This window comes from Pelobates fuscus, chromosome 1 (genome assembly GCF_036172605.1).
Source record: "Pelobates fuscus isolate aPelFus1 chromosome 1, aPelFus1.pri, whole genome shotgun sequence".
In the NCBI taxonomy this organism is placed as follows: Eukaryota; Metazoa; Chordata; class Amphibia; order Anura; family Pelobatidae; genus Pelobates; species Pelobates fuscus.
Genome location: NC_086317.1, coordinates 273,189,121 through 273,203,410, shown reverse-complemented (window position 1 = coordinate 273,203,410; position 14,290 = coordinate 273,189,121). Strand labels below are relative to the sequence as shown.

Genomic DNA, 14,290 nt, shown 5'->3' with positions numbered 1-14,290 from the left:
TTAGTAGTGACCTCTTATTATTAATAATTTATTTATTCATCGTAAGTCTTTTTATTTTTATTGTGGGGATATATGTGTGTGTGTGTATTTATACATTATATGTTTCTACTTTTAACAGTATATGGATATGTTTACTTACCTGTCTCATTTTAATTAGATGGTTTTGTTTTGATTTGTGTATTGTGTTATTTGCTTGTAATTAAACTTTTTTTAAACAAAAAAGGAAGCAGAGGGTACAATGTGATTCCTATGTCAAAAAACTAATAATACATTTTAATAATCATTTCTTCTTTGTCTAAGAAAATATATAACCTATTCACTTTTATTACAAAAAAAAAACAATATAACATCCTGTGTATATTTGCAGTAAATCTGTGTTCTTATACACATCTACCTAATTGTATAACCCATAATCCACAGTTGGTATCAATGTGAATAATTCAGGAAAAAAAAAAAATGTTGTGTTCTTGAAATGCATATGCTGCTTTAAGTCCCATATGGCAAGTTTGTAGTTTTTCAAGCTGGTATTGGTTTTGAATTCCAATATGGAGAGAACATTTTGCCTTTACAAATGCTGTGGATTTATTATACTCCTATCTGACTGTCTGGTGTAGATAAAACTAACTTTACTCTTCATACTCATTTTTATGCTAACGTATTCTTTATTTTCCTCCTCTCTTTTAGTTACCCATATAAAATACAGTAAATCAATCATGGCTATAAACACTGAACTCAAATTATTAGTTATTTTAACAAGTAAGAACAAAACAACATTATCAATATTTTTATTTCACCTTCTATTATGGTGATTTTGTTTTAATAATCAAATTATTTATCACTGTTTCCTAGGATGATAATAGATATAAAAGAGGCAGTAATACATTATCCCCTGAATACTAGAATAAGCTTTGTGTTATTAACTCCACAGCTATTGATTCAATAATCCATATTTTTATAACTGGATATTTTTTCCCCTAAAACCAATGCATATATTAAACGCTAGCCTTGTACTTTAACAAAATGATTCTTAAAACATACTCCTGCAGCTAAAATGTAATATTGACTGAGATTATCTGTAGTCTTCTAGAGATTCTTGAGCACAAAGTGACACAAAGGTAGATAGATGCCTTTTGACTACTCTACAACTTAGAAGTAGGATAATATTTACGGAAACTGCAGCATATTAATGTCAGTATGGCTACATGAGATATGTGTGTGATGGCTGCTTGTCGGGTTGTGTGTGTAAAATGATTGTTTGTGGTGTAATGTTATATATATATACATAGAGAATGTTTGTAGCGTGTTTGGAGGTAGCTTTTTGTAGTGTATACATTTGTAGAGTTGGTTAATCATGGTGTTTGTAAAAGGCTGTTTCATTATGTGTGCCTTTGTTGTGTGGATAGATAGCTGTTTGAAATGTATGTGTTTGTGTGTGCAGAGGGCTATTTGTAGTGTGCAAGCAAGTAGAAGGGACTGTCTGTGTGTGTGTGGAGGGGGCTGTTTGCAGAAAAGTGCAATATGACTGTGCTGACATGCAAAAACTGCTACAATATTTCCTACATATTATGACCCATTTGTGCAATGACCATTCTGAATTGACAAAATTAGATATTTTTTATATTTCTGGATTAAAAATATAGGAAGTGAGAGAACGTTATAGCTCTCATATGTGTGAGTTGGCACTTCTTAACCTTAGTGTTATCTGTGTCCACATTTCCTTAAGTTATTGCACCATTGGTCCCCTCTGTGTCTCTTCTTTTACATATGCTGATGAAGATTTGACACAAGACGTCTTGCAAATTTTTGAAGAAAATACCTGTGAACTAGAGACTTTGTGCTTGTTTTTCTGGTATTGTTTTGCCTTTCCAATTATATTTAATTATTTGGTTCTTGGCGCACCCTGCATTTGCTGCCTTCTGTTTTGTCCAGTCCTCTGAAGGGTTTGAGGGTTACCCTTCCCCTAAGGTGTGCAGCCTCCCCCCTCTGTTGTTGATCAGTTCCATAGTGCTGTTCCATCCTTCCTTTTTCTTTGCCACCTATATTTTGTTTTTTAATTACTTTACAATCATTGCTTAGATGACACAGTAGGTTCCAAACTATGACTGAGCCCTAGCACATCCTCATCATATTAGTATGATAAACTGCTGATGATCCTCTAAAGCCAATTTGCATGATGCCTAGCCAGATGCACATTTACTAATTGGACTTATCCTGATTTCGATTAATTTCCATTAACTGTTTTTGTACCTGCTACCTGGATTTCTGACCCCTGGGTTCAACTTATGAAACACAAAGCTTCTCTGTCTGCTCTTACTACCAGATTAGACTTGACTGTTTTTTTATCTTCAACTCCAGCAAGACTTTATGTTTTGGATCATTCTTCTTTGTGGCTGTGATACCATATCTGAAGACATATTACTTTTGTCATATTATGGTTTATTTTATATCATGTGCTAACATTCATTCACTTGAGCACTTCTAGTCTTTTCAAAGACATAGTGACTCACAAGGTGTATGTTGCTCCCTGCATATGGGTTTCAGCTCAGCAAACTCTAGATACCAAGTCCTTACACAAATACATGTGAAAGCATGTATTTGAACTATACCAAATTATATTTAGATATGCCCAAGTAAAATAATACCAGTGTTAATAAGAGGGGGATGGTGAGAATGTGTTATGTTATTCTTTAATACAGAAAGTAGCTGGAATCCGTTCATTGCTAATTCTGTTAGTTCGGACCATTGCTTTGAATCATCCCATAAGGTATAAAACTTCTACTCCATTACATTTTGTCACAATGAGTCTTGTCACGATCTGTCACTGAGGCTATTAACAAATAGCAATTGCAATGCAAGCAGAGGTTGTCATAAATAGGTTACTTGTGAAATGTAGATATGTTTTGAAGAACCAACCTCATGATTAACATTATTAAAAGGCAATTATAATTATGCCTTACATTCAATTTGCATAATTCATAAAACATCTACATTAGTATATGTTAAGTATTCAATTAACACTCATAAGTATGTAGCTGACTTATCCTTTTTAGGTACTTAGGTAGTGTTACATTGTAGGTTTAATTATGCATGCATCTCCTATATTTACACTTGTCTCAAGTGTAAATCTATTAGTAACAAATATATAAACTCTTGGAATGGTTGTAGGTGTTGGAATGAGTAACATTGATTGGCATCAAAAACTCTGATACACTAGAAGATATAGGAGATATATTATCAACTGTAAGAGTTGATAATAAACAGACTATTCAATTACAAAGCCTGTTTAACAGTTTTATACCGGTACTTTTACAGGTACAGAAGGTACTCTTAATTTACTGTTTAAGAGAATCTGTCATGGCTCTTGATTCCTTGTCTTGATTGTCATGATTCCTCTTCTGCAAATGTCACTAGTCTAATACTATCCTTACCTTTTAGTGTCATTTTACCCCACTCCCTCTAGCATTGAGCAGGGCCCTCAACCCCTCTGTTCCTGTGTGTCCAACTTGTCTGGTTACAACTACATGTCTGTTCGTCCACCCATTGTAAAGCGCTGCGGAATTTGATGGCGCTATATAAATATCATAATAATAATAATAATAATAATGGCTCACCTCACACTATGATTTTAAACATCCATGTCTTCAAAGAGGACTGTTATCCTGTTACTCAAAGAGGCTGTACTCATACCACTGATACATACATGCTACACCCGCAGCCTTCTTTGATTTGCCCTGCATGGGGACACTTCCCAGAGCATAACAAAATACCTCTGTGATGACAACATGTAGGCTTCATTGTCAACATGCAGGTGTTTGAACAGAGTGGTGTTAGTCACTCTATTCCTTCTGTACTCCCTAGCCAGTGCTAGAAGTGACAACAAGGTAGTTAAAATAGCAATCACACTTGCTCACTGGTTGCTAAACAAGGAGAAAGCAAAAAGACCACCGGTGGGAAGTCTCTTCTACTCTTCCCTATCAATCAATTATTTGTGTTTTCCAAATAATTGATTGACAGGTGGGGGAGAGACCAATTTTTAGCATTTTCAAATCTGCTTGCAAAATGTATAGACATAATTTAATGCTTTTTAAACGGACTTAGAAAAACCATGACAGGTACCATTGAAACTATTCAGGACCAGTAAATAATCATGATTTTTACACTAAGGGTAGTGATGTCCCAAACTGTTCGCTGGCGAATAGTTCCTGGTGAACATCGCTTGTTCGCGTTCGCCACGGACGGCGAACTCATGCGCTGTTCGGTCCGCCCCCTATTCGTCATCATTGAATAAACTTTAACCCTGCCTGTACCTCACAGTCAGAAGACACATTCCAGACAATCAGCAGCAGACCCTCCCTCCCAGACCCTCCCACCTACTGGACAGCATCCATTTTACATTCATTGTGAAGCTGCATTCTTAGTGAGAGTAGGGACAGTGTAGCTGCTGCTGATTTGATAGGGAAATTGATAGCTAGGCTAGTGTATTCAGTGTCCACTACAGTCCTGAAGGACTCATCTGATCTCTGCTGTAAGGACAGCACCCGAAAAAGCCCTTTTTAGGGCTAGAACATCAGTCTGCTTTTTTTTTTTTTTCTGTGTAATGTAATTGCAGTTGCCTGCCTGCCAGCCTGTGTGTCAGGCTCACAGCATATACTATGCCCACTTGCCCAGTGCCACCACTCACTCACTGGTGTCACAATAGCTTGCATTTAAAAAAAAAAAAAAAGCTTTTGACTGTAATATAATAGCAGTCAGTTTCCTTCACAAGTGTGCGTTTCAGGGCCTGCAAGGGCACAGTGTCACACCAGTGCAACTCATATCTGGTGTAACAGTAGTGTACATTTAAAAAATAAATAAAAATGTTTTGACTGTAATAGATTGAATAGCAGTTAGTTGTCTACCAGCGTGTGTGTCAGGCTCACAGCGTATACTGTGCCCACTTGCCCAGTGCCACCACTCACTCACTGGTGTCCCAATAGCTGGCATTTAAAAAAAACTAAACTTTTTGGACTGTAATATAATAGCAGTCAGTTTCCTTTACTAGTGTGTGTTTCAGGGCCTGCGCAGTGCCACCACTCACTCATATCTGGTGTCACAATAGCTTGCATTTAAAAAAAAAAAAAAAACTTTTTGGACTGTAATATAATAGCAGTCAGTTTCCTTCACGAGTGTGCATTTCAGGGCCTGCCAGGGCACAGTGTCACACCAGTGCCACTCATATCTGTTGTCACAGTAGTTTGCACGCATAGTACCACTAATCGAAAAAAAAATGACAGGCAGAGGCAGCAGGGGCCGTCGTGGTCGTGGTGCTGTGATTCCCTTTGGCCCTAGAATAATGCCCAGTGTTCAGAGGCCACGTACCCAGAACTTGAAAAGTTCTGAGGACATAGTTGACTGGCTAACACAGGACACCCAATCTTCTACAGCTTCCGCTCTGAACCTTGATGCACCATCCTCCTCCAGCTTAGCTTCGGGCACCTCTCAAGTTACCACTCGCCCGCCTGCCGCCACCACCAACACTAGCACCACAGCCGCTTCACTTGATCTGTCAGAGGAGTTATTTACACATCAGTTGGAAGAAATGAGTGATGCGTAACCATTATTGCCAGAGGACTCGACCAACAGGTAGCAGACTACCTTGCCTTAACTGCAGATATCGACACTCTGAGGAGCGATGAACCCCTTGACTACTGGGTGTGCAGGCTTGACCTGTGGGCTGAGCTATCCCAATTTGCAATAGAACTTCTGGCCTGCCCCGCTTCAAGTGTCCTGTCAGAAAGGACCTTCAGTGCAGCAGGAGGTATTGTCACTGAGAAGCGAAGCCGCCTAGGTCAAAAAAGTCTAGATTACCTCACCTTTATTAAGATGAATGAGGGATGGATCCCGAAGGGACTGACAGTGGGCGATACATTCGACTAAAAAAGACTACTTAACACACCACTCCTATATGGTGGCACATTAGATTGCACGCGCAGTGCCCCAAATTTGAAGTAGGAGGACCGACCAAGCATCCTTTTCCATCTCCCGCTTCCTAAAATCGATGCCTTATATACACTTCCCCTGATAGGGGACGTAACAGGGATTAAGCTGATAAGAATAGTACTACTTAACACACCACTCCTATCTGGTGGCACATTAGATTGCACGCGCAGCGCCCCAAATTTGAAGTAGGAGGACCGGCCAAGCATCTTTTTCCATCTCCTGCTTCCTGACTGGAGGAAGAGAGACCTTCAATGACATCAGTGAGGACAAGGAACGGGACATGGCTAGCTTCGTATCCAACCTTGTGCAAATGGGGAGTTTGCGGTTGTGCAAATGGACTGTTTGCGGTTGTTTGCGGTGCGTTAAATGGGGAGTTTGGTCTGTCACTGTGAAGCGGGCGTAACCCTTACACTACCTGATCGATACAACATCATACCTGATGTTTTAAAGCACGATATTCAAAACAATTTAAGAATGTTAGGTGATTTATGCCCTTCATGGATTAAAACCAGACTCTGCATCAACTATGTAATTTTCCATGGGAGTTTTGCCATGGATCCCCCTCCGGCATGCCACAGTCCAGGTGTTAGTCCCCTTGAAACAACTTTTCCATCACTATTGTGGCCAGAAAGAGTCCCTGTGGGTTTTAAAATTCGCCTGCCCATTGAAGTCTATGGCGGTTCGCCCGGTCGCGAACATTTGCGGAAGTTCGCGTTCGCCATTCGCGAACCGAAAATTTTATGTTTGCGACATCACTAACTAAGGGTTGTCTTAATGAACCTGGTCCTAATATGGTGTAATGCTAATAGAATTAAAAAAATATTTAAAAAATGTAGAGTCAATATTAAGGCTTCACAAACAGTAAAAGTAGATCTAACTATTGGTATATTTTAGAAGGTAAAACATGTCTAAATGTACTCCACCTGTAGTATGAATAAAAAATATAGCAAAGAAGCAGCAAAGGGATCAATCTAACAGACAATTATTTCATTTAAATAATTTCTATGGACTATAAACTGATAGGCTGGATAAAAACAGTGACAAATTCTCCTAAGAACAATCCCCTTATTTGTCATTAGGTTCATAACATGTATCTCTTTTTATCTAACATATAATTGCATAACCAAGTTTAAATCTTCTCGTTACATGAATCTCTTGTGTCAAGGCACAAATGAAATGACAAGACGACTTTTATGCATGCCGGGATAAGCATGTCTGACAGAATTATATTTTATTCATCTACATTTGGAGCCAAACACACTATTCAATTACACTTTAAATGTCTTGTAAAGTGTTATTAAATGATTGTTATTAGTATACTTGTAATATGGTATGCTATTTAACACAATAGTACATATATCATGGTGAAGAGTAAAACAATAGACTTCACCATTGTGCCACAATATGGAGCATACTTGCCGTTGCCAAGCTTGACATACTTTAGAAGGGAAGATAATTACTGATGCAGATTGTAATATCATACCATAATCCAAAATTAAAATTAAGATGCCATAAAAAAGAGCTACAGACAACATGCAAATATTGTGGCCAATTAGTTAGTAGACTTTAAGTTCTTATTTTAAGGGCTTTTCCTTGTGCAAAAAACAACAACAAAAGAAGTGATATATTTTCTGTACCACAAGCATACTTTTTATCACATAATTGTGTTTATTTTAATAACATCACACAATATGTTTTTGTAAGCATGACAGCCACTAGAGGCCATTCCGCAACATTAACCAAGTAATGCTTTTCTGTGAGGAAATTTGAATGTGCACATGACAATCACTACGCATGTGCTTTAGGACCCCAATGCTCCTCGTTGGATTGGACAATCACAAGGAGGCCTTGCCTTCTCCACGATGTCACAGGAGGCAGAGAGGTAAGGAGCCTCAGTGTTAGAAAAAAGTGAGTGAAATTATTATTGCACTGGGGGGCTAAAAAAGAGCAGGGACACTATACCTTTAGAAATACAGACTTGAATTCCTAATGCTATAGTGTTCCTGAAAGCATTAAGGTTGACAGGCCTGAATAAAAATCATATGCAAGTGTTGAACTATTTCACTCCGTTTGACCGTTTGACATGTCCTTGACATGTAACTTACAGTTTAACCACAGCCTTATGTTTCCTTCTTTAAACTGCCATCTTCTCTATTTCACTATGTCTTCAGAAATATTGCAGTTATTTCTATTTGAAGTATGTATATTAATTGCTATTGGTTGTTATTGCTGTTAAATGTATACACCCCTAGACAAACTGTGTTTTATATATACGATGTACTTCATTAAACCCTTTGAATACTTATTTGATACCGCATCTGAATGGTGTGATTCTTTGAGTATTCCCAGCCAGCTGGAGAGACATAACAGAAAGCAGAAACATCTTCTTTGTTGGTTCATAAGTCAATGGCAGCAGAAGGGCTTTTGGACCCTGTGGTGAGCTCTCAGTCCTAACAGTTCCTTTAATAGGTTAATTCTAACCCTTTCTGCAAAATAAGTCACTTCAAACTCAACAACACCCTGTTGAGGCTAGAGTTCCATAGAGCATTTACTGATCAACCACAGCATTAAAACCACTGACAGAGCAGAAATGTGTGACAACTTTTCCACATTTAGTATGAAAGTTCATGTTTTGTTTGTAAATTGTTTGAATCTGGTCTTCGGTGGTCTCTCTTTCTCTGGGATCATGGGGGGGAGGGGGAACCCATTATAAATATTTTAATCTTTTTTTTTACAACATTAGTTTAAAATTTATGATGCTGAACTCCAAGGGTCTAAATTCACCTTTAGAAGAGAACATATTTATATAACACTTTAATACATGAACAAGTTGATTAAGTCTTTATCCAGGAGACCCATTGGAATGATAGATGTTCATATTGGAAATATGGGAGATAACATAATGTATTTACTTCTGGATTAAAAGACAAAAAAAGGAGGAGTAGCCATCATGATCTCTGACAGGTTGAAATTTGAGCATATATACCATGAAAGAGACAAAAACGGCAGGACAATTATCTTGATCTGTAAGATCAATGATATTACATACATATTCATGAATATATATGTTCCAAACACTTATCCAGTCAGATTTTTAGATAAAAGCACAGAGAGATGGATAAAACTGATTCAAGGAGTCCCTCTCTTGGGGGAGTGACTTTATTACCTTACAAGATGTAAAACTCGATAAAAGTATAAAAGTTGACAAACAGATTAAAAATTGAAAAGAGCTGCAGAGGATTTTTCAAAATGTATTTCCAAACTTAATCTATCTGTCATCTTGAGGACAATGCACCACCTAGAGAGGTACTTCACCTATTACTCTGGAATCCATCAATCATACCGCAGGATCAATGCTTTCTTTACTCTTCCTTATTTTCTTAGAATTTGTAAAACATCTAAAATCAGTAATATTACTTGGCCTTAACACTAAAACATGATCATTAAAACTTGAACAAAACCCCAAACCACTGACAGGTGAAGTAACATTGATTATATCATTACAATGGCACCAGTCAATGGGGGGAATATATTAGGCAGTAAGTCCTTGAATTTCATGTGTTGGAAGGAAAAATAGGCAAACACAAAGATCTGAGTGACTTTGACAAGGGCCAAATAGTGATGGCTACATAAATGGGTCAGAGCATTTCCAAAACGGCAAGTATTGGGGGGTGTTCCCAGTGTGCGGTGGATAGTACTTGTCAAAAGTTGATCAATGGGGATGCAAGCATCAGAACTTGATCATGGTGCAATGGAAGAAAGATGACTAGTCTGATGAATCACATTTTCTTTTATATCAGGTGGGTGGCCAGGTGACTGTGTGCCATTCACTTAGGAAGAAATAGCAGAAGGATTCAAGTTTCTGGTGGAAATCCTTGGGTACTGGTATTTATGTGAATATTACTTTTCCATGTACCACCTAGCTATAAATTGTTGCAGACGACATACACCCCTTTGTAGCAATGGTGTTCTCTGATAGAAGTTGCCTCTTTCAGCAGGATAATAACACTCCTACACTGCAAAAATTATTCAGAAATGGTTTGAGGAGCATGACAAAGAGTTAAAGGTGCGCTTTTGGCCTCCAAATTCCCCAGATTTTAATCCAATTGAGCATATCTCTGATGTGCTAAAACAAGAAGTGAGATCTATGAAGGCCCTACCTCTCCAATTGAAGAATTTAAAGGAACTGCTGCTAACGTATTGTAGATTAGGTACAAATTTGCCAAGAGGTGTATGCCTTCACCTACAAACTTCAAACACACCTCCAATTATTTTTTAAACAACTCCCTTAACCACTTGACCTTGTCATAGCTATAGAATTTCAAAAGTTTTACTAAACATTTTGTAATTTTTCAGGATTATTTACTAATGTTTGAATGGCACTCTCCGCCAAGGGTTTTTAACTATTTCCAAAAAAGCAAATGAACAATAATTTGTGAATTTGTTTTTGAATTTGTCTCACAATCTAAATGCATCCACACCTAAATAAGACTATACGTAGGACCTTGTGTTCTGTGCATAGTCCTACTTATGAAAGTTTTTCCAGACAATAGTTTGCATTGACCCTGAATATATTTGTATAATGATATAATATTCCCTTTGCTGTTTCTCTAAACTAAACAGATTTAAATTTGTTAGCCTTACTTCATAACTAAAATCTTCAATTATCCTTATAAGTAGGACTGTGGTCTGACCACGTTATATCTTGTATCTCTATTTTTTTAACCACATAAAGCATGGTCACATTTCCCAGCATAAGGTCAATTCTAGAATAAGAGTTAAATGTTCTAGAGTAGCATGTATAGTCTAAGTCTGAGGGGTGAAATGTTTTCCATATATCTCTCAAGTTATAATTATTCATTAAATGTTGCATTCTATTGCCACTTGTTATCTTACCTTCTGGCTCTTCCTATCTTTCACAGGGTCGATTAAACAGTTAAAGTCCCCCATTATTAATACCAGTCCTTGCTTAATCTGCTCTATCTTCTTGAAAACGTTTGAGAGAAAATGTATTGTAGATGTATTTGTGCGTATATGTAAATTATTGTGAATAGCTTATTATTTATTTCACATACTAAGATGATGTACCAGCCTTCGAGAGCTAACAAACTTATTGACTATTTATACACTGACACTAATTGCAATTTAAAAAGCCACAGGTGTGGGAAATTCACATTTAATTACCATTTTAACCTGTGTGTGTCAGTGCCAAACATTCAGGGGTTTGTAAACTTTTGATCAGGGCAATTTGGGTGATTTCTGTTCTCAAAATGATTTAAAAAGCAGTCAAACAACTATGTCATAATAAATGGCTAGTCCCTCTATCCTAATTTATGTCTGAGTAATTAAAATCTCCAGTACTGTAAAGTGTTATTCGCTTGTGTAGCTTTGCCAATTTGCTCAAATAGCTGTTTTTCCTCATCAATATCAATATTGGGTACTTTCTAGTATTCCAAGCAATAATTGATTTCTCCTAATTTTCCGCATTCAGATACCTTCCTGTAATGCTTCCACCTTTTCCTAATTTCCCTTATCACATATTTGGCTTTAACTCATGGTTGACATCCACTATCCATTATTCTTCTTAAACAAAATGTAACTCAGTTAACTGCCCAGTCATGTGTTTCATACCATCATGTTTCCTTTTAATGCCTATTATGTAATATTGGTTACAGTATGCCTCTAGTTCCCCTATTATGGTTTTAGGCTCTTTGTATTAGTAAGCATACATTTAATATTGTCATGCACCACTTGTGCTATATGTACATTTTATCACATACCTCCTTTGTTATAATCTCACCCCTTCTCCATCTCAACTCCCTTGCCCTGAGGCAAATCCCAATATCCCTTTGTTCTATTTTCATTTTGGAGACTAATTTATAATCTCATGCAACCTTCTAGCTATCTTGTCACTCAGTACAGCAGACTACCTTCCATGAAGCGCAATCCATCATGACTATATTGGTACGCAAGTGCAAAATGAGCTCAGTGCTCTAAAAAGCCAAAACACATCTTCCTACACCATGACTTCACATACACATTCACCTCCATAATCTCCCACTGCCTTTTCACTGTATCCCATGGCACATGTAATATCTCTGTAAATACTACCTCGGCTGTCATTTTCTTTAATTTACTTCTTAATTCCGTAATGTCAGTGACCCCCATCTCCATTAATATCTATAAGGACCATAGCAGCTTGATCATCTCCAGCTGTTCACAATAAACTATTCACTTTCTCAGGAATATACCAAATCTGAGCAACTCGGAGGGAGCTGTTAGGAAGTACAACAGCAGGAAATTGACTGATGCGATCAGGTGTAGTCAAGCCTCTCCCCCTCCCCCTCTACCACATGTAACTGTCACCCAACTACCTGCCCCCATTAAACTCTGCTCACTGAGAAGCATTGAGAGTCTGTCTCAATGTTGTAAATGGCTTCCACTAGCTCACACCTACCACAAAGGTATGGAACTTAAAAGGATTAGCATTTTGAGGTTATCATTTTCAACCCCTGTCTTTTTTCCTTATTCTGATGACTTTTGGATTTTCATTGTATTGTGTTTTTTTGCATCTTTGTCACTTTATTACAGAGTTTATAAAGAATGAGAAAATAATAAATATATACAAAAGGGAAACACGGGCTATTCCACTATTATTGTTATAAATGTATTTAAAATAAATGAAACATAATGTGCTGATGATGATGTACTGTGTTCTTATTACAAACAGCAAACTGTGGAGTTTTATAATATATGTCAGTTAAAGATTTTTTTACTATGTAATTTTCACTTTAACATTTTTTTTTCTGTCTTAACCAGAACCCCTGCAATGATTGGCTGCTCGTTTGTGGTGAATAGACAGTTTTTTGGAGAGATTGGGCTGCTAGATCCAGGAATGGATGTTTACGGTGGAGAAAACATTGAGCTTGGAATAAAGGTTTGCTTATTTCTTACACTGATTTGTTATAAACAGCTCTTCTAATATATGCATTGAAAGATGAATACAGAATATAAAACTGTGTAACAGGATACAAAGTCTGTCAACTTTGTATCTATGAGCAAAGCAACTGTTTCTGTGTCATGGCTCATGAAGTATTGCAGTTTCTTGTAATACTTTTATTATTAGAAAACAGAAGTTTGTTGTAATGTAGATTTTGGTAGATCTTCAATTCAATACATTTATAGCATTTTTGACCACAGCATGCCTCCCCACCATCCCAAATTTGGCAGGATAATTCCCAATGTTTGGCTCTTGTCCCCCTTACTTACCAAAAAGCAGGACACCAGGTAACTGTCCTCAACAATCATAGCACAAGTGCATTTATAGTCACACTCGAACTATGATTAGAGCACTAGGCATCAAAAGTGGCACTTGCACTGAAACAGTGCTCCCTGCAGGGTCTGCCCTCAGTGAGCTGGCCTGCATGATTGACAGGCAGCCTGGCATGCATTCACTCCAGGATGACCTGTCATTAACTCGGGCAGACCCGGCCTAATTTCTGACAGGCCCGTCCCTCTGTGGTGGAGCCCATAACATAATCACCCCACCCTCCCTCTACCTCCCTCCCACCGGTGTCCTGATTTGCAGGACGCCAGAGTTGGGAGGTATGTCACAGTGAAACAAGCAAACTAAGATAGCTATATGTTAAAGGAAAAAAAAAATATATATATATATATATATATATATATATATATATATCAGTAAATAAACGGAGCACTCCATAGGATTTTTTAAATGTGTATTGAAAGAATCAACGCTTCAACCCACCTGGGTCTTTATCAAGAATCTTGATAAAGACTCAGGAGGGGCGAAACCTTGATTCTTTCAATACACATTTAAAAAATCCTATGGAGTGCTCCATTTATTTTTTGTTTAATATTTGCACTGGAAAGCACCCGGGTCATTTTGGAATTATTATTTAACTTTTGGTGAGTGCCAGAGATTGGATTGTTTTAAGTGATGTATATATTTCAGGGTGTTATAAATATTTCTTGTCATGAGTGGTGAAAGAATATGGAGCTACAATTTGGTGGTGATGTAAATATTTTTCTGTAGTTTTAATGTGTATTTCAGTTTTCTCAGTTTCATTTTTGAGGGGTATTAATTGACTGGACCAGCTAAATAAACATTTTCCCACTAACATGTTTCCTGGTATTCTGGTATATGGTATTTTTTTTAACAAAGGTTTAATCAAAACTACAGGAACAGTATTCATTTTTTTAATAAAAAAAAAAAAAAAAAGGAGCAACATGAATTCCATATCTCCAAAATGTGGTTAAAACATGCATGTCCTGCCACCTAATTAGAGGA

The 14,290-nt window shown here is 37.3% G+C and overlaps 1 protein-coding gene across 1 annotated transcript in view; it reads left to right on the top strand.

The window, feature by feature from the left end:
* GALNT17 (polypeptide N-acetylgalactosaminyltransferase 17) overlaps window positions 1–14,290 on the top strand; it is a 690,917-nt gene that overhangs the window by 503,780 nt on the left and 172,847 nt on the right. The window contains exon 6 of the mRNA XM_063457373.1: window positions 12,799–12,916. Within this exon, the coding sequence (XP_063313443.1) occupies window positions 12,799–12,916 (118 nt within the window). The remainder of the gene's footprint in view (window positions 1–12,798; window positions 12,917–14,290) is intronic.